General features: G+C 40.2%; 1 protein-coding gene and 1 non-coding gene across 9 annotated transcripts in view; one reads left to right on the forward strand and one right to left on the reverse strand.

Moving 5' to 3' along the window:
• Nucleotides 1-23925, forward strand: part of PRXL2C (peroxiredoxin like 2C) — a 33766-nt gene extending 9841 nt beyond the window's left edge. For 3 of the 8 annotated variants that reach the window (XM_053925087.1, XM_053925077.1, XM_053925081.1), the window contains one exon: nucleotides 572-1139. In XM_053925087.1, the coding sequence (XP_053781062.1) occupies nucleotides 572-699 (128 nt within the window). In that variant the 3' untranslated portion in view covers nucleotides 700-1139. Of the gene's footprint in view, nucleotides 1-571; nucleotides 9042-15032; nucleotides 15535-21800 lie in introns of those variants that run through there. The other 5 variants (XM_071221634.1, XM_045193673.2, XM_053925099.1 and 2 more) reach the window with 5 other exon arrangements.
• Nucleotides 20549-20655, reverse strand: LOC112302928 (U6 spliceosomal RNA). Its single transcript, XR_002974600.1, has one exon. It is a non-coding gene; the product is annotated as a U6 spliceosomal RNA (small nuclear RNA).
• Nucleotides 23926-25545: the final 1620 nt, after the last annotated feature.

Below are 25545 nucleotides of genomic sequence, written 5' to 3' on the forward strand. Positions count from 1 at the left end.
TGGCCAGGTAGCTCAGTTGGTTAGAGGGTGGCCCCCGTGCACCAAAGTTGCAGGTTCCATCTCCAGTCAGGGCACATACACGAAACAACTGATGAATGCATAAATAAGTGGAACAACAAATCTATCTATACCTCTCTTTCCCCCTCCCCTTTCCCTCCCTTTTCCTTTCTCTCTCTCTAAAAAACCAATAAATAAAACATTATAAAAAAGAAAGAACAGATGTGATTTTCCAGTTTGATATCTGTGTTAGTTCTCATGTTCTGCCTCTTTGACAGGACATTTTATTTAATTACATTGAATAAAACCTAATAGAAGGTTATAATTTAAGAATCTTTCCCCTTGGATCTCATAAGACATTAAATATTATTCTTATTTAACCATATCCTTGTCATGCTTTATTACCTTAATTAAAAATTATGGTATTACCAATGGAACATAATGTACTCCAGTTAATTAATTTTTCCCTTTGGACTAATTAAAAGTTGAAAAGCTCCCTTGATTCTAGTAAGCAGTAAATCTAATAGATAATAATATATGCCAACCTCTGCCTTTTATTCTTATTGTCTTCTAGGTCACTACATCCATTTTATACATCGTGATAGGAATAGATTGGATCAGAAACCCATCAACTCTGTTTTACAGCTTGTAGGAGTTCAGCATGTGGACTTCACAAGCAGACCTCCAGTTATCCATGTGTGACAATACAGACTCTGTCACTTTCAGATGGAGCCTTGAGATACGGCCTCGTGTAGTATCTAAATTGTTGGCTCTTCCCAGCCTTTGAGGAGTTATGAAAACATAGAGAGACATGTACCAGTTGATTTGCGTTTTGAGAAGCACTGGTTGTCAAAAATGTGATGTATACTCGTAATTTTATAGCTTTTAAAGTTTTAAACACAATTTTATTTTTATAAAGTAAAACTTTAAAAGCTATCAAATTCTAAATACCATTCTTTATATTATGCTATATCTATTCAATGAAAAGGGTGTTGCTTTTTGGCCATGAAAATCATAAATCCTTATAAAGAACACATAAGGGGAAGGTTAAGCAACTCAACACCATTTTATCCAGTGGAAAAAGTAAAAAAGGATATTACATTCTGATTTATTATTATCACATATTAAATAATATAATCACATTTTTATATGTATTTGTTTATATTTTTGTATGCTTAGAAAAAAGACAAAAAATAACCACACCAGAATATTGCCTGTAGGAATCTCTATGTGGTAAGATTTATTTTCTTTTTCACACTTTTCTATATTTCCCAACTACTACACAGTGAGTACGTTTTTGGTCAGGAAAAAGTCTTACAAAATTTATGAAGAATATTTTCTTACACAACGAGTTCCACAAGGTGCAGATATATAGGTGCAGGCCACATATTTCTATGCTGGGAGTTTTACTCGGAGGAAATAGGGCAGACCACAACTTTCATATGGTCTGTCCAAAGCACCTTGTCACCTCACATAACATTATCCTTTCACTAGGATTTCTTTTTTTTTGGTAAAAGGAGAAAAATTTATTTTAGTTATATAAGGTACATGTTTAAAATATGGTGGGCATGCTTTTGGAAAAGGAATTTTATGAATTGTTTAAACTAAAAATACTTTAGAACTTAAACATACGCTGTGGTTTGGTTTTACACTACAGACAACTTCCATTTCTCACCCCCAAGTTGCTTTTGTTTAGTGGAGTATTGTCTTCTTTTATTTTTCTAGAATCTTAATATGAAGTGTCCCAGAAATTATGATGAAAAGTACAGCAAAACCAAAGTACAGGGTTGGGAAAAAGTAGTGGTTTACAGTTGTTTGTATGGAAAATAATATAATAATTAATAAGTAATATAAGAGTAAACTTTCTCATATAACTGTAAACCTACTTTTGCCCCATACTGTATTGGTGATTTTTAGCAAGTATATTAACTGCTTTGTATACTGAATTTACAGTTCTTTTATATCAAGCTATGAAGTCACACACACAAAAAATAACGTATCCAAATATTTGAATGTATTTTTACGTACATACACATACATGTATGTACATATATGTATATACATATACAGGCACAAACATATTTTTAATCAGTAAAAATGAAATTTCTCATAAAATTGAAATTAAGCAATTTTGTCTGTTTTGTAGGAAGGAAAGACTGGTGGTAACCCAGATCCCTTTGTTGACTTTAGACTTAAAACTGCTGAATCATAGCTTACACAAAATTTTATATTTATAAGTGAACACCATATTTTTCTACAATACATAAATGTTCCTTATGTGACTTCAGGAAGGTACAGTTATGTAAAGACAATGCAGTGGTAAATTGGCTGCTGAAACAAGACGTTTAATACAAATAATAGTTGTTATAAAATACATAAATATGCTCCACATCCAGATGTACTGGACTCAAAATTTCCTAAAACCTTCCTGCAGTAAGTATATAAAAATACTAGATAAAAGAGTAACATCTAACACTTTAATGGTGCTAATTATTTGCCAGGTACTATTTCAAATGCTTTACATATATTAGCTCTATAGAATTGATACTACCATCATCATCATCATCCCCATTTTACAGAGAAGAAACAACATCTTTTTTAGAGCTGAATTTATAAGAAAGTGAAGGAACTCCACCAGGCTGATGAGCGCACATTGAAGCTGTGGACTGCCCTAGGGTTGTGGCCATCCCAGGAATTAAAGGCTGTTTCTCGACCAACTCCAAGGACTTGCACAGTGGAGAGTTAAAACAAAAGCCACTGCATAGAGGACAACCTGAGACCTGTGCGTGAGGGCTACAGCCACATCCATCCCTAGACCTAGGAGCCTGGTGAGGACAGGTAAGCCTTCTGCAATGAACCATGGGGACAACAAGAATTACAATAAAATTAAAGTATATTTTTAATTTTTAAAAATGCAGATACTTTTGCCCTGGCTGGTGTGGCTCAGTGGATTGAGCGCCAGCCTGAGAACCCAAAGGTCACGGGTTCAGCATCTGGTCACAGCACATGCCTAGGTAGGAGGCCAGGTCCCCAGTTGGGGGACTGCAACAGGCAACCTTCATGTTTCTCCCCTCTTTCTTCCTCCCTTCCCCTCTCTCTGAAAGGAAATCTTAAAAAAAAAAAGATTGATGATGAACTAGTAATTGAGTAAAATGTTCATGTTACCATCTACCGTGGGGGGAGGGGCAGAGTGATGATAATGTCCCCCTGAAAACTGGAAGACAAACTTTAAAAAAGCAACATCATCTACTTCGCAGTTCATAGTTGTTTTAAGAAGAGTGTTCCGGTGATGTTTGGGGCATGCAGTTGTGCAGGACACATTAACATCATTCTGTGAATAATAATTTTGCATTTATATCAGAGTTCTTTTAAATTTTCTTCACGCAATTTCAATTCTGAGTTTTTTTGTGCACATATAAAAAGTGGAGTGGTAGCTGTTCATGTACTGGGTGTATTAGCAGAAAACTTGGAAAACAGTTCCAGGATGCGAGTTTTATATCAGATAAGCTTATTCCTGAAAAGGGAATTTAAAAAGATTTTTTTTAGCCAGTTTACAAAAGCAAAGCAAACCTATTCTCTCAAAGGTGAAACATCTGATGAACACTAATCCAAATTCAGTTTAAAAATTCAACATTGAAGAAAAAATGATTTGTGGCAACAGTATGAGTATAAATTTGGGTAAATATTGTGATGAAAATATCCTAAAATAAGGAACCCATGGAGCAGTAGTATGCTTGGAATTTGTTGTGATACACACATAATTCATGATTGTGTCCAAACAAGCTATTGATCATATTATATTTGTTAAAATTTACCAATTAAAACATTGAATTTACCATTTTGAACACTTTGAAAGGTGTACATTTCAGTGGCATTAAGGATACTTGTATTGTGCAGCCATCACCACCACTCGTCTCCGGAACTCTGTCGTCATCTCGCATGGAAACCACACTTAAACAGGATTCCCCACGCCCCCGTCCTCCTAGTTCCTGGTAGCCACTGGTTTAGTTCTGTGTCTATAAATTTGAATAGGAACCTCACGCAAGTGGACTCATAAATATCCTTTTATGTATAGTTTATATCCCTGAGCCTAATGTCTTCATAGTTCATCAGTGTGTCGCATGTATCAAAATTCTATTCCTTATGAAGGCAGGATAAGATTCCATTACATGTATAAACCACGTTTTGTTTATCCTTTTATCTGTTCATGGACATTTGGATTTTTTTCTGCCTTTTGGCTGTTGTGAGTAATGTTGCTGTGAACATTGGTATAGAAATATCTGGTTGAGTCCCTGCTTTTAGATCTTTTGTGGATGTACCCAAAGGTGGAATTGCTGGATCATATGGTAATTCTGTTTGATGCTTTGAGGAACCACCATCCTGTTGTCCACAGAGCTGCACCATTTTACGATACTAACAGCAGTGCACAAGACTTTCAAATTATCTAACATTTATTTTTTAATTTTAAATAATAACCATTCTAATGGGTGAGAAGTGATTTCTCACTGTAGTTTTGACAGAATTTGCCAGTTTTTAAAAATGTATGCACAAAGTAACCAAACAACAAAACTGCAGTGAAAGCTGATGTCGAATAACCATTTCTTAAAAAGTGAGCACAGCAGCCTGCACTTCTTTGTTGCCTGTCACCGAGCGGACATCAGGAACGTCTGTGCGCTGAAGAACTGCTCTGTAAATCAACCTGTGTTCTCATTGATGATGAACAGGTGTTTTGTACATGGGTCCAGTATGTTTTGGGTTCTTTTGTTTAGTAAGTTGGAAATCTTTTATGAATTTATTCAGTGAATGGTGTGCCAAAAAAAGCTTGAACTCTGGAAGCTTTTAGCAAATCATATGACTGAAAACAAACCACAACTAGGCAGACGTTGAAATCTGGCTCTCAAAGAGGAAACTAAGCAAAATAAGTAATTGAACGCTCAAATATGATAAAAGATTTAATTTTGAAATTCTATAACTTTGCTTTACAGCCCTATATATATATTTTTTATCCTCACCCGAGGAAATGTTTATAGATTTTAGAGACAGAGGAAAGGAGAGAGAGAAACATTGATGTGAGAGAGAAACATCGATCAGTTGCCTCCTGTATACACCCAAACCAGGTATGTGCCCTGACCAGGGATTGACCCCACAGCCTTCTGGTGTACAGAACAAAGCTTCTGTCAACTGAGACACCTGGCAAGGGCTACAGATCCTATTTTTAATTGGATAAATGTGAACTCTGCATCATAAAGGAATTAAATTGAAATAAATAAATAAAATTGCCTATGTTTTTGTAGCATTGACATTCAAAGAATTATAAATGGAGAATTTATTTGATGAGTTTCCTATATGTTAAAAAGATTTTATTTATTTATTTACTTAGAGAGAGGGGAAGGGAAGGAGAAAGAGAGGGAGAGAAAAATTGATCAGTTGCCTCTTGAACACCCCCCTACCAGGGAACCTGGCCTGCAAGCCAAGTATGTCAAACTGGGAATCAAACTGGGGACCTTTCGGTTTATGGGGCCAAGCCCAACCCACTGAGCTACACCAGTCAGGGCTGATAAGTTTCATTTGTAAAAATTGTGTGTTGAAGAAAGGTACTCTGAGCGGTGGTAAAAGACAGTATCTGGAAATGTTAGGGCTATTTGTTTTTAATATGAAAAAAATGGACTTGAAAATAACCTCCATTCAGCAAAGTTTGAGCTTACCAGACACCTCAGTACTATAGAGACAGAATAGTAGTTTGAAATGTGGACTACAGAGAAGAATCAAATGAAGAGGTTTGCAATTTCAAGTCATTTGACTAGAAAAATAAAACTTTGAAGAAGGTTGCAGGGAATTTTACTTTAAAAATTAAAAATAGTAAAACCATATTGAAAAACATAGTTTTCAGAAAATACCAATGACATGGCATTAGGGACAGATTAAGCTTAGAAATGGATTGAAGTATTCAAGTATGTTTTAATCATAATTTTTCTGCTTATATTATTTTTTAAAGTTCAGATAATATAAGTTTTAAAATTTTTAAAGACTTTTATTTTTAAAATAGTTTTGAATAGAATAATTTTATAGGTCCCTTTGAAACAGTTGTCAATAGGTATTTCAGGTAATTATATAATGTTAATTATTTTTGTGCCTTTTTTCACTCTCAAATTACATGGTCACGTAGATCATCTTCATTGATGGGTGAAGCAAATAAATAAAACAGTCATTAAGAATAAAGAATATTTTGCCCTGGCCCAGTTGGTTATAGCATCATCTGGTAACCAAAAGGTTGCGGGTTCAACTCCAGTCAGGGCACATACCTAGGTTTCATGTTCGGTCTCTGGTCCGGGTGTGGGCCCTGCAGCTGCTGGTTGGAGGCAAATGATCCCCAGTCTGGCGCAGAACCCTGGTTTGGGAGTGTCCGAGAGGCAATCAACCAATGCTTTTCTCCCATCAATGTTTTTCTCTCACACTCTCTCTCTCAAAGCAACAAAGAAAAATGATGTCTTCAGATAAGGATAAAAAAGAGCATAAGGAATATTTAAAAAACACAGATAATAAACCTAATTTAATGAAAACTATAAAACAATTTTTATTTCCTTTGGAAATTAAAAAATTTAATAAGATAGGAGCCTTAGCATAATTCTTGAAGAATATGAAAATATAATATATATATATAATTTCTATTTTACTGTATTTTATTCAAGATTTTATTTTAATCTTGAAGAGATTCCAAGATTACCCTAGGATCACAATAAGATCATTCAGAATTAAACATCATCTTAGAATTCTTTTTTTTAACGTATTTTTTATTGATTATGCTATTAGTTTTCCCAATTTTTCTCCGTTTATCCCCACTCTGCCCTGCCCCCCAGCCCTCCAGTATTCTCCACCCCTTAGTTCATGTCCATGGGTTGTACATGTAAATTCTTTCAGTCCTCTGTTTCCTATACCATTTTTCTCTCTCCCCGTCTGTTTTATGCCTACGAATTATGCTTCTTCTTCCCTGTACCTTTTCCCCCCTATTCCTCCCTTCCCCCTTCCCCACTGAAATCCCTCCATGTGATGTCCATTTCTCTGATTCTGTTCCTGTTCTAGTTGTTTGCTTAGTTTGCTTTTGTTTTTGTTTTAGATTTGTTCATAGTTGTGAGTTTGTTGTTCATGTATTTTATCATTTTCTTAGATAAGTCCCTTTAACATTTCATATAATAATGGCTTGGTGATGATGAACTCCTTGAACTTGACCTTATCTGAGAAGTACTTTATCTGCCCTTCCATTCTAAATGAAAGCTTTGCTGGATAGAGTTATCTTGGATGAAGGTCCTTGCCTTTCATGGCTTGGAATACTTCTTTCCAGCCCCTTCTTGCCTGCAAGTTTTCTTTTGAGAAATCAGCTGATAGCTTATGAGCACTCCTTTGTTGGTAACTCTCCTTTTCCTTTTGCTGTATTTAAGATTCTCTCCTAATCTTTAGTCTTGGGTAGCTTAATGATGATGTGCTTTGGTGTGTTCCTTTTTGGGACCAACTTCTTTGGGACTCTCTGGGCTTCCTGAATTTCCTGGAAGTCTATTTCCTTTGCCAGATTGGGGAAATTTTCTTTCATTACTTGTTCAAATAAGTTTTCAATTTCTTGCTCTTGTTCTTCTCCTTCTGGCACCCCTATAATTCGGATATTGGAACATTTCAGTTTGCCCCAGAGGTTTGTAAGTCTCTCTTCACTTTTTTGAATTCTTATTTCTTTATTCTGTTCCAGTTGGATGTTTATTTTTTCCTTTTGTTCCAAATCATTGCTTTGTGTCCTGGTTTCCTTCCTGTCACTGTTGGTTTCCTGAATATTTTGCTTTATTTCATTTTGGGTATCTTTCATTTGTTTTTCATTTTTCAACCAAGCTCTATCAGATCTGTGAGCATTTTGATTACCAGGGCTTTAAATTCTCTGTCAATTAGGTTGGCTATCATCTCATTGCTTAGCTCTTTCTCTGGAGTTTTGATCTGTTCTTTCATTTGGGCCATATTTCTTTGTCCTGGTGCAGCTGATCGGTTGTAAGGGGGCGGGGCAACCCTCTTTGCTGTGCTGTGGCGCTGCCTGTTGGGCCTGCTTTCCAACAAACTCGTGTGAGACTGGAAGTCTCTCCCATTGCAGCAACCCCCACTGTCATCCACAGTCAGCTCTGAGTCCCAGTTTTGCCTTCAGCCAGCCCCGCCCACCCAGTCCACCACCTCACCTCAGTTTTTCTGAGCTGGCCCATGAGGTCTGCTGTCTTACCAGTCTGGTTGTTCTGGTTGATTCTTTCTTTAATTCTTTGGTTGTCAGAGTTCATGCAGTTGGATTTTCTGGCGCTTCTGGTTGTTTATTGATTTTAGATTGGTTGTTATTCTCCTTTTGGTTGTGCAAGGAAGCAAATGGTTTCTACCTACGCCTCCATCTTGGCCAGAACTCGAAAAGTATAAAACAATTTTAAATCAACCATTCTTATCAGGAACACATAAAGAATTAACCATATATCTTAACCTCAATACATTTCACACTCAAGTTCATACATACCATGTTCTGTTATTATTGTATTGTAAATCAGTAAGAGAAACAAAACAAAACCTCCCATAGACTTTTTTAAAAAAGATTTTATTTATTTATTTTTAGAGAGAGGGGAAGGGAAGGAGAAAGAGAGGGAGAGAGACATCAGTGTGTGGTTGCCTCTCGAGCGTCTCCTACTGGGGACCTGGCTGGCAACCCAGCCATGTGCCCTGACTGGAAATTTAACTTAGAACCCTCTGGTTCGTGGGTCTACACTCAATCCACTGAGCTATACCAGCCAGGGCTCCCATAGACTTTTTAAAATTAAAAAAAAAAAAACCCCAAAACAACACTAAAAACTCATGGGGCAAAGGAGAGATTGTGATGGGTGTTAAAAATTAGAATTGAGGCCTGGCTGGTGTAGCTCAGTGGATTGAGCGTGGACTGTACAGCAAAGGGTCGCTGGTTCAATTCCCAGTCAGGGCATATGCCTGGGTTGTGGGCAAGGCCCCGGTAGGGGGCATGCGAGAGGCAACCACACACTGATATTTCTCTCCCTCTCTTTCTCCTTCCCTTCCCCTCTCTCTTAAAAAAAAAAATTAGGGACTTCTGGCCAAGGTGGAGGTGTAGGTAGACACATTGTGCCTCTTCACACAGCCAAAAGGAGGACAACAATTTAAAAACAAAAAACAACCAGAACTGACAGAAAATCGAGCTGTATGGAAGTGCAACAACCAAGGAGTTAAAGAAGACATTTTCATCTAGACCAGTAGGAGGGGCAGAGACACACAGCTGGATGGAGAGGACTCGCGGCAAAACGGTGGCTGGCCAACCCTGCGGTCCCACATTCAAGCGCAAATAAACCGGGAGGAACAAAGGGAAAGCAAAACAGACCGTGCAACCCCAGGGTTCCAGCTCGGGGAAATGAAGCCTCAAACCACTGACTGAGGACCCCTTGGGGGTTGAAGCAGCAGCAGGAGAAACTCCTAGCCTCACAGGAGAGTTCCTTTGAGAGACCCACAGGGTCCTAGAATGTACACAAACCCACCCACATGGGAATCAGCACCAGAAAGGCCCACTTTGCTTGTGGGTAGCAGGGGTAGTGACTGAAAGCCAGCAGAGAGCAGAGCAAGCGCCACTGTTCCCTCTTGGACCCTTTCCCCACATACAACATCACAGGGCAGCTCTGTGGGTTGCCCCCCACACTGTGCCTAAGGCTCTGCCCCTTTACATAACAGGTGCACCAAGACAAAAAAAATGGCCCAAAGGAAAGAACAGATCAAAGCTCCAGAAATAATATAACTAAGCAATGAAGAGATAGCCAACCTATCAGATGCACAGTTCAAAACACTGGTAATCAGGATGCTCACAGAATTGGTTGAATTTGGTCGCAAATTAGATGAAAAAATGAAGGCTATGCTAAGAGAAACAAAGGAAAATGTACAGGGAACCAATAGCTATGGGAAGGAAACTGGGACTCAAATCAATGGTATGGACCAGAAGGAAGAAAGAAACATCCAACCAGAAAAGAATGAAGAACCAAGAATTCAAAAAAATGAGGAGAGGCTTAGGAACCTCCAGGACATCTTTACATCTGAATTATAGGAGTACCAGAAGGAAAAGAGGAAGAACAAGAAATTGAAATTTTATTTGAAAAAATAATGAAGGAGAACTTCCACAATCTGGCAAAGGAAATAGACTTCCAGGAAGCTCAGAGAGTCCCAAAGAAGCTAGACCCAAGGAGGAACACACCAAGGCACATCATAATTACATTACCCAAGATTAAAGATAAGGAGAGAATCTTACAAGGAGCAAGAGAATAGGAGACAGTTACCTCCAAAGAAGTTCCCATAAGACGATCAGCTGATTTCTCAAAAGAGACCTTACAGGCAAGAAGGGGCTAGAAAGAAGTATTCAAAGTCATGAAAGGCAAAGATCTATATCCAAGATTACTGTATCCAGCAAAGCTATCATTTAGAATGGAAGGGAAGATAAAGTGCTTCTCAGATAAGGTCAAGTTAAAGGAGTTCATCATCACCAAGCCCTTATTATATGAAATGTTAAAGGGATTTATTTAAGAAAAAGAAGATAAAAAATATGAATAGTAAAATGACAACAAACTCACAATTAATAACAACCACACCTAAAACAAAAACAAAAGCAAACTAAGCAAACAACTAGAACAAGAACAGAATCATAGAAATGGAGATCACATGGAGAGTTATCAACAGGAGAGTGGGAGGGGGAGAGAGGGGAGAAAAGGTACAGAGAATAAGTACCATAAATGGTAAGTAGAAAACAGACAGGGGGAGGCTAAGAACAGTATAGGATATGTAGAAGCCAGGGAACTTATATGTATGACCCATGGACATGAACTAAAGGGGGGAAATGTGGGTGGGAGGGGGTGTTTGGGGAGAGGGGAGTGAAGCGAAAATGGGACTTTAATTGCATAATCAATAAAATATATTTTTTAAAAAGTACAAATAGGTAGTTACAGAATAGCCATGGGGATGTAAAGGACAGTATAGGAAATGGAGTAGCCAAAGAACTTACACACATGACCCATGGACATGAACAATGGTGGGGGGATTGCCTGAGGGAGTAGGGGATACTGGGTGGAGGGGGCCAAAGGGGAAAAACGTCAGGACAACTGTAACAGCATAATTAATAAAATATAATTTAAAATATTAGAACTGAACAATAGAGACAATACTAGTGAAATTCTTCAAAAATTGTATTCTAATGTAAATTTATACCCTAAACACTCATATTGGAAATGTAAAAAGGACTGAAAATTCATGTACTAGGGTTCAACTTTAAGAAGTGATGAAAGCAGCAAACTAAACCTGTATGAAATATGAAAAGAGATAAGAAAATAAGAGTTGCAATGATTAAATAAAAAACAAAAATGTAATGAGGAGTTCAACAGACCAAAATTTGGAAAAAAAGTATATAAACCTATGGCAAAATTAAAGAGAAAGGAGAGAAGGTACAAATATTAGAAATAAAAAAGGGACAAAACTACAGACATAGATTAAAATACAGAAACATTTTGCCCTGGTCACGTGGCTCAGTTGGTTGGAGCATTATCCTGTGCACCAAAGGGTTGCAGGTTTGAGCTCTGGTCTGGTTGTGTATGGGAAGCAACCAATCACAAAAAAGTAGGGTTTATTCCAAAAGTGCAAGTTTGGTTTTACAGTAAAAATTAATATAATCCATTAGTTAACATATTTAAGATTAAAAATGTATATAGTTACTTCAAAGAAGCAGGAAAAAGCATTGATAAATTTTTTTATTTTATTATTTTATTTCATCTTTTTTGTATTTTAAAAAAGATTTTATTCATGTATTTTTAGAGAGAAGGGAAGGGAGTGAGAAAGAGAGGGAGAGAAACATCAATGTGTAGTTGCGTCTCACATACCCCCTACTGGATACCTGGCCCACAGTCCAAGCATGTGCCCTGACTGTGAATCAAACATGTGACCCTTTCATTTGGTTGGCTGACCAGTACTCAATCCACTGAGCCACACCAGCCAGGGTTCTTTATTGTATTTTTTTACATTACCTTTTAGTCCCCTTGTACTCCCCTCCCCCAGCAACCACCACATAACAATATGTTAAAATTTAGCATCCATTTATAGTTTTAAAAAAACCGTAAGCAATCTAGAAATAAAGGGGAATTTCCTTACCCTGATAAAAGTTATCTACCAAAAACCTACAACAAATGTCATAATTAATGGGAAAATATCATAACTCTTCCCTTTTAAAGAAGAATGAGAATGCTTATTAATATTGCTAGTGATTTGACATTATAGCACAGTTCTAGCCAGCACTAAACCACAATAAAACAAAAGCTACAAGAACTAGAAAAGAAGTAAAACTTCCTCATTTTTAAGTATATTTTATTGATTATGCTGTTACAATTGTCCCAATTTTTCCCCCTTTGTCCCCGCTCTGCTCAGCACCCCCTTCCCTCCAGCAGTGCCCTCAACACTTAGTTCCTGTCTCTGGGTCCTGCATGTAAGTTCTTTGGCTTCTCCATTTCCTACACTATTCTTAACCTCCCCCTGCCTATTTTGTTCCAATTGTGCTTCTTAATCCCTGCACTTCCCCCCATTCTTCCCCATTCCCCTCCCAGCTGTTAACCCTCCAAATGATCTTCATACCTCTATGATCCTGTTCCTGTTCTGGTTGTTTCCTTAGTTTGTTTTTTAGATTCAGTTGTTGAGAGTTGTGAGTTTATTGTCATTTCAATGTTCATGGTTTTGATCTTCTTTTTCTTAGGTAAGTCCCTTTAACATTTCACGTAATAATTGCTTGGTGATGATGTATTCAATTAGCTTTACCTTGTCTGGGAAGCACTTTATTTCTCCTTCCATTCTAAATGACATCTTTGCTGGATAGAGTAACCTAGGTCGTAGGTCCTTGTTTTTCATCACTTTGAATACTTCTTGCCTACAACATTTCTTTTGAGAAATCAGCTGACAGTCTCATGGTAACTCTTTTGCAGGTAACTCTGCTTTTCTCTTGCTGCTTTTAAGATTCTCTCTTTATCTTTAATCTTTGGCATTTTAATTATGATGTGTCTTGGTGTGATCCGCTTTGGGTCCATGTTGTTTGGGACCCTCTGTGCTTCCTGGACTTGTATATTTCTTTCACCAAATTAGGGAAGTTTTCTTTCATTATTTTTTCAAATAAGTTTTTAATTTCTTGCTCTTCCTCTTCTACTCCTGGCATCCCTATGATTTTGGATGTTGTAATGTTTAAAGTTGTCCCACAGATTCCTAAGCCTGTCCTTGTTTTTTTGAATTCTTGTTTCTTCTTTCTGTCCTGGTTGAATGTTTATTTCTTACTTTTGTTCCAAATCATTGATTTTATTCCTGGCTTCCTTCCCTTCACTGTTGGTTCCCTGTGGATTCTTCTTTATTTCACTTTGTGTAACCTTCATTTCTCTCTTTATTTTGTTACCGTACTCAGTGAGTTCTCTGAGTGTCCTTATCACCAGTGTTTTAAACTCTGCATCTGATAGGTTGGCTATCTCCATTTGGCTTAGTTCTTTTCCTGGAGTTTTGTTCTGTTCTTTCATTTGGGTTATATTTCTTTGCCTCCACAATTCAGCAGCCTCCCTGGGTTTGTTTCTGTGTACTAGGTAGAGCTGCTTTTACTCCCTGTCTTAGTAGTGTAGCCTGTGTAGCAAAGGCACCTGTAAATTGTGTGGGGTGGAGCCTTAGGTAGTAGCCAGGGTGGGGCAACCTGTTCCACAGTTCTTGGGCTCTCGGGGGCCAGAGAGGGGACAATGCTGCCACCTAGCCTCTGGAGGTTTGCCCAGCACTCACCCCATTTCTAGTCAGTCCACCCACTTCCCATATGCCATTAGCACCCCTTTGGCTGCTGCCCTGGGGTTTGCATATGTTCTAAGTCCATGTGGACCCATTAAGCAGTGAAAATGGTAGTTTTTTCTGCCACCCCAATACCCACTGGTTTTTGCAGCCAGAGTTAATGGGGGTCTATCTCCCTGGTGCTGGAACCCTGGACTGTGCATCTGGTCTGGGCTGGGATCGCTTGGTCCTGGAATACCCTTCCCAATTTTTATCCACCACACATGAATGCAGGACCATGTGTTCCGCTGCCACCACTGTTTGTCCCTGCCACATGGCCTCTCTGCCCTGTCTCCGTGTCTCCATCCCTCCTACCCATCTGGAGGAATGTGGCTCTTTAAATCCTTGGTTGTCAGCTCTGGCTGTTGTGCTTGGTGGATTGAGCACAGGCTGCGAACCAAAGGGTCGCAGGTTTGATTACCAGTCGGGGCACATGCCTGGGTTGCGGGACAGGTCCCCAGTGGGGGGGCATGTGAAAGGCACCCACACATTGGTATTTCTCTCCCTCTCTCCTTCCCTTCTGCTCTAAAAATAAATAAATAAAATCTTTAAAATAAATAAATAAATCCTTGGTTGTCAGACTTCCATACAGCTCAATTTTCTGACAGTTCTCGGTATTATTTGTTTTTGAGATCTGGTTGTAACTCCTTCTATGGTTGCACAAGGAGGTGAAGCATGTCTACCTACGTCTCTATCTTGACCAAAGAACTAAAACTTTAATTTAACACATATGACATGATTGTCTTTAATCTTTGATTGTCTACACAGAAAACCAAAAAAGAATCCAGAGACAAATTTTTACAATGAATAAGATTGTTTGCTGGAAATAACATCAATATTCAAATTTCAATTGCATTTCTACATACCCTTAATAAATAAGAAACCTCAGGTAAAAATTATATATAAGGGCAAAAAACTTATCAGGTTCTCAGGCATAAGTCTAATGTGTTAAATCCTTATAAGAAAATTATATATTAATTAAAAAATTTTTTAAAAACCTGAATAAATGCAGATATGTACCATATTCATAGAGAATTCTCATTATTCTAACAATGTCAGTTGTTCCTAAATTGATCTACAAATTCCTAACAGTTTTTACAGACTTTTTCCGTAAAGCAACTTCCTTCTGTACAGCAACTTCTTTCCTTCCTTCTGTACAGCAACATGAGATGCTGGTTCTAAAATTTATGTATGAGAACAACAGGTCAAGAAAAGCTAAGACATTCTTGAAGAAGAACAAGAGGCATGAAATGGCTTGTTCTATGAGATACCAAAATGCAAAATAAGCCCCTTGCAACTAATATGGTGTGGAATTGGCATGATATATCTATAAATTAATTAAGTGGAAGAGAAAGCCCAGAAACAGATATACACATATATAGATGCTTAGAATATGAATGTCAGGATGGGCGGGGTAGGACAAAATGGCAGCCAAACTACAACCCAGAAGAGACGGCTGACGTCAAACCAGGGAACCACCAATGATGGACTGCGGCTTTGTTCCAGGAGACCAATCCCTAGCCCCCATGTAGAGAGCCAACCAGAATTTGGTGCATAAATCCCCGCCATTCTCCCTGCTTCCCCCGGACTTGCTTGCCCGCTCCGCGGACCGGAGAATCTCTCCCAGGTGCGCAAACCCCAGTAAAGCTCTGTACTGCCTAATTCTGTGGCTGATTGGCATTTCTTCCTCGGCGGAGCCTAAGAAAACCTTTCATTTGGTGCCGAAACCCGGGAGGAGGAGTTGTCTGCTGAAGACCACTCCTCTCCCTACTCCCCGAGGAGGCCTCGTGGCCACCCCACCAGTCCGGACTAAGAACCAGGGTAAGTGCCGTTGCCCTTACATTTCTGGTCCCTGAACACCGATTCCTGGCCCCCATCTGCTGGGAGAGACTGTTCTCCCACCAAATCGCAGCGCTGCGTCGGGGTGACCCTTCCGGGAGAGGCTGCTCTCCCTCCGCTGAAGGGCTCTAGGCACTGGAGGAGATGTCCCTGGGCCTAGATCCTCATTTTTAACAGACCAGATCAGCAACTTGGGTTGAGGGACACAGATTCCCACTTGCTAATCCTCACGGGACCAGGAATGGGGGGACAGGCATCCAAACCAGACCCTAAGTTACCTCTAGGGTGCCCCCTGAAAAATTTGCCAGCTATTGATCCTGGCCTCAAGCGAAAACGGCTGATTTTTCTATCCACTATGGCCTGGCCGTTATATCAGCTCAATAATCACGAAACCTGGACTCCTGAAGGTACTTCCGATTTCGTTACCCTTACTGACCTAGATAATTTTTGCAGACAGACTGGCAAATGGCCTGAGGTTCCATACATTCAGGGCTTTTGGGCCTTGTGCTCCCGCCCTGATCTGTGTGCCCAGTGCTCCACAGCTCAGGTTCTCCTGGCCCGAGGGAACTCTGACCCGTATGGCCTCCTAAGCCAACTGCCCCAGAACCCCCTTCCTCCTTTTCTGATTACCCTGAAGATCTTGCTTCTCCTCCTCCTCCTCATCAGCTCCCACGGAGGGCTACTCCAGCTCCGGCCCTCCCCTCTCAGCCGGATTCTTCCCCTCCCTCTGAAGACCTTTCCTCCCCAGTCAGCTCACACTCCCGCTCTCGCCTGAATCTAGAGCCCCCAGACTCCCGTATTTGCCCGCTCCGGGAAGTGGCAGGAGCAGAGGGTGTTGTTCGGGTCCATGTCCCCTTCTCACTAACTGACCTCTCTTCAGTTGAGAAACGCCTAGTCTTTCCACCTCTAACAACTGTAATTCCCAAAAGGAGGGCTCTGCCTTCCCCTTGCCCTTCATCTCAGGCAGTCAATTGTGATAAACTCAGAGAAGTCACCCAAGGCCCCGGAGAAAATCCAGCCCTATTTCTCAACAGACTAACCGAGGCAATGATGCTCCATACCCGCCTTGACCCAGCTTCTAATGCTGGGGCCACTGTCTTAGCTACTCACTTTATCTCTCAATTGGCCCCAGACATTAGAAGAAAATTTTTAAAAAGGCCGAGGATGGCCCCCAAACCCCCATCCGAGATCTGGTAAATATGGCATTTAAGGTTTTCAATAATCGGGAAGCAGAGGCTGAGGCTGCCCGCCAGGCACGCCTACAGCAAAAGGTGGCCCTGCAGACCCAAGCCATGCTAGTGGCCCTGCAGCCAGCGGCAAACACCGGCACAGGGGCGAAGCCTAAGTCCGGGCCGAAGAACGCCCCACCGGGGGCCTGTTTCAAGTGCGGCAAACAAGGACACTGGGCCCGCCAGTGTCCTCAACCCCGGCGACCAACGAAGCCCTGCCCTGATTGCCGACAGCTTGGCCACTGGAAGGATGCCTGTCTCCTTAGAGGCTTTCCCCTGGCACCTCCATGCGGGGGACCAGCCAGTCAAGGTGCAGACTCTTCCCTGGCCGCGCCGGAACTTCTTGGACTCCTAGATGACTGAAGCGGCCGGACTCGAAGACCCCCATGACCCCCATCACCCTCGCCGAGCCCAGGGTAACACTGCAGGTAGCAGGTAAGTCCATCCCTTTCCTGGTGGACACGGGGGCTACCTACTCTGTTTTACCATCTTTTTCAGGAACTCTTACTCCTTCCCAGATCTCGGTCATGGGGGTTGACGGGACCCCATCTCGCCCGTGGTGAACCCCTCTGCTTAACTGCAGTCTGGACGGCTTTCCCTTTTCCCATTCATTCCTTGTCACACCCTCCTGCCCCATCCCACTTCTAGGATGGGACATTCTCCAACTACTAGGCACCACTCTCCAGGTCACGTGAAACCCTACCCCTTCCTCCTCCCTTATCCTTCTGCTGTTAGAAAATCCAACTCCTCCTCCAGCTCTGCCTATTTCCCTTTCCCTCGTCAACCCACAAGTATGGGACACTTCTACCCCAACCATTGCATCCCATCACCTAAAACCTCCAACCACTAGCCCCTCCCCTCTCCGCCCCCCTGACAGTAGGAAGTAGCCAGATTAAATGTGGCACCCGTTATCCTATCAAAGAGGTCGGAATGTCAGGATGTCAGGGTAGGACAAAATGGCAGCCGAACTACAACCCAGAAGAGACGGCTGACATCAAACCAGGGAACCACCAATGATAGATTGCTGCTGCTTTGTTCAAGGAGACCAATCCCTAGCCCCCATGAAGAGAGCCAACCAGAATTTGGTGCGTAAAACCCTGACATATTCCCTGCTTCCCCCGGGACTTCTGCTCTGCGGATTGGGGAACCTCACCTGGGTGCGCAAACCCCGATAAAGCTCTGTACTGCCTAATTCTGTGGCTGATTGGCATTTCTTCCTCGGCGGAACCTAAGAAAACCTTTCAACGATCAAGTCCATGCTGTAGATAATTGGAGAAAGGATGGAGTATTAATAAATGATGCTGGATTATTTGATTATCCATAGGAAAATATAAATACATTAGTGCAATATATCTAAGCCACTGTTTTTTATATCAATATTACTTGCAGCCAAATCTAACTCTCTTTGATAGAGATTCCTAATTCACACCAAACACCAAAAGAATTAACTCCAAAAGAATTAAAGACCTTAATGTAAAAAACAAAACATTTATACTTTTATTTCCTATAAGAAAATGTTTTTATGAAGTTGGAGTAGGAGAGAAATTCTTAAATAAGATTTTAAAGAAAACAAAAATCCTTGGTAATAGGAAAATACAATAAAAATTAATAAAAGAACAAAGAAAAGGATTGCAAATCTTTTAAAAAAGAAAACAAAAATCTTAAAGGAAAATATTCAGACATCTAATTAAATCAAAATCTATTTATCAGTGGACAGCAAAATGGGGAAAAATGAATTGAGAAAAGATATATGCAGAGAAGCAATGGCTGGTGTGGCTTATTGGATTGAGCACCGGCCTATGAAACGAGAGGTTGCCAATTCTATTCCCAGTCAGGACACATGCCTGGGTTGCAGGCCAGGTCCCCAGTTGGGGGTGTGCAAGATCCAACAGATCAATGCTTGTCTCACACACATTGAAGTTTCTCTCCCTCCCTTTCCTTCTTTCTAAAAATAAATAAATAGCCCTGGATGGTGTGGCTCAATGGACTGAGTGCCAGCCTGCTAGCCAAAAAAGGTCAATGGTTCGATCCCCAATCAGGGCATATGCTTGGGCTGCAGGCCAGGTCCCTGGTTGGGGCGTACACATCTCTCACACATTGATGTTTCTCTCCCTCTCTTCTCTTTCTAGAAAAAATAAGTAAATCTAAAAAAAGTTATTTAAAAACATTTAAATAAATAAATAAACAAAATCTAAATCTTAGCACTAAAAAAAAGATATATGCAATGCACATAGCAACAAAAAAGATTAATACAAAGAATGTATCAGAACTTCTACAACTCAGTTGTTAAATAAGATAAACAACACGATAGGATAGGGACAAAAAATACCAACTATTGCAAACCTAGAGGGCACAATCAAAAACCACCCTCACTTCTGACACCAACTGCCAGTGCAGGGGTTTCCCCAAACCACACTCAGGTTTGATTATTCTCTAAACAGGTTCACAGAACTCACTGAAAGCTGTTGTACTCACAGTTACATTTTATCACAGGGAAAGGATTAAAATCAATAGGCCTTCAAGATCTTTAAAAGACTAAAATGTATATATCTGGAACTAATAGCAAAATATTAAATGTAAACTGTAACTGAAAAATAAAATGTTTTGAAAAGGAAAGAAATAAGTAACCTATTGAGTCAAAAAGAAGACAAGCAAACATTAAAATGAGCCAAAGAAACAAAAGCACATAAGGCAGTCCCAAAAGGACCAAATGCAGAGCTCGCAGTTGCCTCTTTGGAATCAGGACAGTGCTGTTTTCCCAGCATCGATGGTTATGTGTGGAATGTTGCCAGCTAGGGGAGCCCACCCGAACCCTGGTGTCCAGAGACTTTGCTGGGGCTCCTTGGTTGACTGCCCAAGTGGCTGACTTCAGGCTCCAGCTCTCTGGAGGTTAAGCTGATACCAAACTCAAATGATAACTCAAAACTACTACCACAGATGACATTGTCAATCACATCACTTATCTATCAGGTATGACCCAAGGCCCTCAGGCAAACACAGACACTCCCCCTAGCAGGGCAACATTCCAAGGGCTTAGAGATTACCTCTAAGGAGCTGATGGCAAAGGCCAGACCTCTTTTGGGAACAGATCACATTCTTTACTACATAACCATAAATTCATAAGGAAAAAAACCTTGTAAATGGCTTCTAAACACATGAAAACATGCTTAACCTCACTAGTAATTAAGACCTTGCAAAACTAAAACCACGATGAGATATTATTTTATATTCAGGAATTTGGCAAAATAGAAAAAGTGTGACAACAGGTTTTGAGGATATAGAGCAGCGATTTCCAGCCGGTGTCCTGTGGCAGTCACACTGATGTGCCGCAACAATTTTAAAGCATGCAATATCCGACTATTTATTTATACAGGGGCACTGACCTCTTTCCCCTTAGATTTTCAAATTAAGAAATGACATCAGCCAACACAATAGCCATCTGGTGCAAATGAATCAAAATTATACCTACTTTTTTGTCAGATTGGCAAAAAATATATTTTTTGGTGTGTTGCCAAATTTTAGTAATTAGCTTGTGTGTGCCATGAGATGAAAAAGGGTGAAAATTGCTGATATAAAGTCATGGGTGTTCTCATACACTCATGGTGAGAGCATATTTTTTTCACTCCACAAATTTGCGTGTCATCCTTGCGCAGGGACCGTGCTCATCCTCTGTGTATCATTCTAATTTTAGTACATGTGCTGCCGAAGTGAGCACTAACTGTTTAAATTGAGATATGTGGAAGGAAAAGGGGTCTATGGAAAGCAACCTCACAGGGTAATCTGATCATAAATTCATGACTGGGCAGGTCTTGGAGGGTAGACATGCCCCAGGCCTATAATTTTTTAGTAAAAGGTTTGTCTTTGCCTTAAGCAAGCCCTCTTCATTGTTTTTGTGCTAGGTTAATGCTCCTTTGAAATAAGTGTAAACATCCGTAAGAAAGCGGATAGTCTTGTTAACAACCCAGTAATTCAAGACCTGCTACTGCGAAAGTGTTCTCCAGAGCACCCGAGATCTTGCTCCCTGGCATGTTGTCAATGTAGATCAAATAAACTCTTACGAAAATGCTCTACAGGTTTGGACATTTCTCATGTCGACAGATATCACTGACACATTACATTAGTTTCAGGTGGACAACATAATGATTTTATAAATGTATATATCGCAAAATGATCACAATAAGTAAACATCCATCACCACATATAGTCCCAATTTTTTTTCTTGTGATGAGAACTTTAAAGATTTACTGTCTTAGCAACTTTCAAAGATGCAATAGAGTATTATTAACCAGTTACTGTGGGGGTTCAGTATGAGCCACCCCAAGATGTGCACATGTGGTATGTGGATTGCTTTGAGCTAAAGGCAACTTCAGCCAAGAGCTAAAGAGAAATTTAGGCCCTTTCCTTAACAACCTAGAAGAATTTGAATTAGGGGCCTTGCTTATAATCAGAGATTATCAGAGATAACCTCTTCTGACCTGTCTGTAGGGCAAGAAAACTATTTACTAAATATCTGCCTTTTTTTAATGATCCCCCAACGATACTTCGAAGCTCCCAAGGCAACTTACTTCATCCCTAGCTCAGGAGGTCTTATGATGTCTCACATACCCCCATTCCCTTTCTGTTCTGAACCTATAGTGCATGTGGAGTCTGATTCTCTAAGGGATACAGGGTCCTCATACATGTGTATGTATTAAATTTGGTAATTTTCACTTGCTGATCTGTTTCATATCTATTTGATTATTATCAGACCAGCCAAAGAATTTTGAGGGTAGAGGAAATTTTCTTCCTTCCCTACATCACCATGCTATAATTGCACTGCCATGATTTCTTCTTTTCTCTTTCTTCATTGATTGATTCTAGACTGAGAGGAAGGAAGTGAGTGAGAGAGAATCACCAACACGCTGCTCCACCCATCCATCCATCCCTGCACTCATTGGTGGACTCTTGCATGTGCCCTGGCGGGGGATGGAACCCACAACCGGGGCACATTGGAACAACACTCCAATCAACTGAGTTACCCAGCCAGTACTGAATTCTTTATTTCATAGATTGCAAACACAAGGCCCACAGTCCGAATCCCGCCCTCCACCTTGTTTTATCCTGCCCAGCACCTTGTATCTACCCCATGGCAGTGCTGAGCTGTCGCTTAACTGTTAAGGGGTAGTTTTACATTCGGCCCTTTGAAGGCATCCACGAGGATGATGTGGCTGGTCCCCGGTGAAAATGAGTTTGACACCCCTGCTTTATTTTGTAACTGGAAGCTGGTACCTTTTGACCACCTTCACCCATTCGCCCCAATCCCACCCAACTTCTAGCAACCACCAATCTGTTCTCGGAATCTGAGTTCTATTATTTTTTTTTTTTACAGTTCACATGTAAGTGAAGTCAGAGTATTTATCTTTCTCTGCCTGATTTATTCACTTAGCATAATGACTTCAAGGTCCACCCATTCTGTCGTAAATGATCACATTTCTTTTTTTATGGCTCAATAATATTCAACTGTGTATAGCATATCTTCTTTATCAATTCACCTATCAATGGACACTTAGGTTGTTTCCATGTATTGGCTATTGTAAATAATGCTGCAATGAACATCGGGGTGCAGGTACCTTTTCGAGTTAGTTTTTTTGTTTCCTTTGTCTAAATACCCGGAAGTGGAATTGCTGGATCATATGGTAGTTCTATTTTTAAGTTTTTGAGGAATTTCCATATTGTTTTTGACAGTGGCTGCACTAATTTACATTCCCACCAACAGTGCACACTGGTTCCCTTCTCTTCACATCCTAGCCATTTTTTTGACAATAGCTATCCTAACAGGTGTAAGGCAATAGCTCATTGTGGTTTTGATTTGCATTTCCCGATGATTAGTGAGGTTGAACACTTTTTCGCCTGCTAGTGAATCATCTGTAGGTCTCTTCTGGAAAAATGTCTATTCAAACCCTCTGCCCATTTTTTAATCATACTGTTTGATGTTGAGTTGTATGAGTCCTTTACATCTTGGATATTAATCCCTTTTCAGATACAGGATTTGCAAATATTTTCTCCAATTCCTTAGGTTGCCTTTCACTTTGTTAATGGTTTCCTTTGCTGCGCAGAAGCTTTTTAGTTTGATGTAGAGTGGACAAATTGGAGAATTTGGAGAATAATTTGTCAATATCTAGTAAAATTGAAAACATGTATAGCTCTGGAGTATTATATAAACCACATGAAATGCACAAAAAATGTCTATAGCAACAGTGTTCATCATAGCTATTAATTGGAGACATCCTAAATGTCCATCACCAGGAGAATGGATGAATTATGTTTAAGTATATATTGCTTAAAGTACCTACATATGAAATCTGTCTGGGAAAAGGCCAGGCGTTGTTCATGTAACAAGAACGGTTTGCGTGACATCGATGTAACCTGGCAGCCAAGGAGACTGGAATGCCCATGAGTGAACAATGACAACTTCACTGCACTAGTCAGTGGGGGCGGTAGATGCCATCGAGTGAGCATGTGTACTGTGTGGCTGTTGCATTCAAACTGACTGAGCAAGTAGAGAACGAATCTACATCAAATTTTACGTTCAGCTTGAACATTCCCTCATGGAAACTATCAGATGATTCAGAAGGCTGTAGCTATGGGCAACTGGTGATCGGCACAACACACCCTCATCAGGACGACACACCTGCTCATGACCACGTCTTGTGCAGAGTTTTTTTGGTGAAACGTCAAACCGCCCAGGTGACTCTGCCCCCTACAGCCCAGATTTGGCACCCTTTGACTTCTGGCTTTTCCCAAAACTAAAATCACCTTTGAAAAGGAAGAGATTTCAGATTCTCCATGAGGTTCAGGAAAATACAATGGGGCAGCTGATGGCGATTGGGAGAACTGTGTGAGGTTCCAAGGTACCTACTTTGAAGGAGACTGAGGTTTCATTGTCCTATGTACAATGTTTCTTGTATCTTGTATCTTCTTCAATAAATGTCTCTGTTTTTCTTTTTTTGTTGTTGTGTTGTTTTTTAAAGATGTTATTTATTTTTAGAGAGGGGAAGGGAGGGAGAAAGAGAGGGAGAGAAACATCAATGTGGAGAGATGCCTCTCACACGTCCCCAACTGGGGACCTGGACCAAAAAGGCACGTGCCCTGACTTGAAATGGAACCAGAGACCTTTGGGTCCTCAGGCCAGCACTCAGTCCACTGAGCCACACCAGCCAGGGCTCTTTTTTCATGTTACATGGCTGGATACTTTCTGGATAGATATATACACAAACACACACAATCACATCGAATTTTGCCATGTGTAATGCACACTTTTTGGTCCAAATTTTTGAGGGAAAAATAAGCATGCGTATATACATGGGTAGTGCTAATTCTGTAGCTATATAAATGTTTTTAATTATTTTATTTATGCTTATGTGTTAAAAGTGTAACTCTAGAAAGCATAACAATATCTGTATGCAAAATAATATCCTGGAATATGATAATAGCTTTTGCTTCTAAATATAAATAAATAAAAATTGAATAAAAAATTAAAATGAAAGCTTTTTCCTGACAGTTTGGGCCAAAAACATGGGTGCACATTATACACGGTAGCGCATTATACATGGCAAAATACAGTGTGTGTGTATGTGTGTGCATACATACATATATATATATAAAACATAGCCTGTTTTGTTATGAATTCATTGATTTGTGCCTTACACTATTATCTAATAATTGCCTTTACGGCCTAAATGTTGAAAGAGAAGGCAGTTAAGAATTTTCCATATATACATGTAAATTATATCTACAAAAGTAATACATATAGGTTTACTGAGCTCCAGTTTTAGTTCCCACCTAGAATGATAACAAGGGACATCTTTCTTCTTTGGGATCTGTCTGATAGGTGATAAGGCCTGATAATCAAGGGAAAGATATTTTCCAGTGCCTATTATGTGTTAGAATGTGGGAGAGTTAAAGGACAGATAACCCTGGCTGGTGTGGCTCAGTGGATTGAGTACCAGCCTGCAAACCAAAGGGTCACTGGTTTGTTTCCCAGTCAGGGCACATGCCTGGGTTGCTGGCCAGGTCCCCGGTAGGGGGTGCATGAGAGGCAACCACACATTGATGTTTCTCTCCCTCTCTTCCCTTCTGTCTAAAAATAAATAAATAAAATCTTTAAAAAAGAAAGCCCATAAATCTTTTAAAAAATCAAAATAAAAAAATATAAAGGACAGAGAGCCCTGGTGGGTGTGCCTCAGTGGACTGAGCACTGACCAGGGAACTGAAGGGCTGCTGATTCAGTACCGGGTGAGAGCGTATGCCCCTGGCCAGGTCCCCAGCTGGGGCATGACAGAGCCAACTGGTCGGTGTTTCTTTCACACACTGAAGTTTCTCTCCTTCCTTCTCCCTCCCTCCCCCTCTCTCTAAAAAAAATAAGTAATAAATAAATAAATAAATAAATAAAGATTTAAAGGGCAGATAAAGGAGAATTTCTGCTTCCAATCATTCAGAATATATTTGGGGAAGGTAGGAAGAATATCAGGGTAACTGACAAAATAGGGTAGTAGATAATCAAGGTGTAGTAAACCTTGATGAGGCCTTGGAGGAAAATACACTAGACTGAAGTGCTTGAAGGTTT

Source organism: Desmodus rotundus, chromosome 1, assembly GCF_022682495.2.
Source record: "Desmodus rotundus isolate HL8 chromosome 1, HLdesRot8A.1, whole genome shotgun sequence".
In the NCBI taxonomy this organism is placed as follows: domain Eukaryota; kingdom Metazoa; phylum Chordata; class Mammalia; order Chiroptera; family Phyllostomidae; genus Desmodus; species Desmodus rotundus.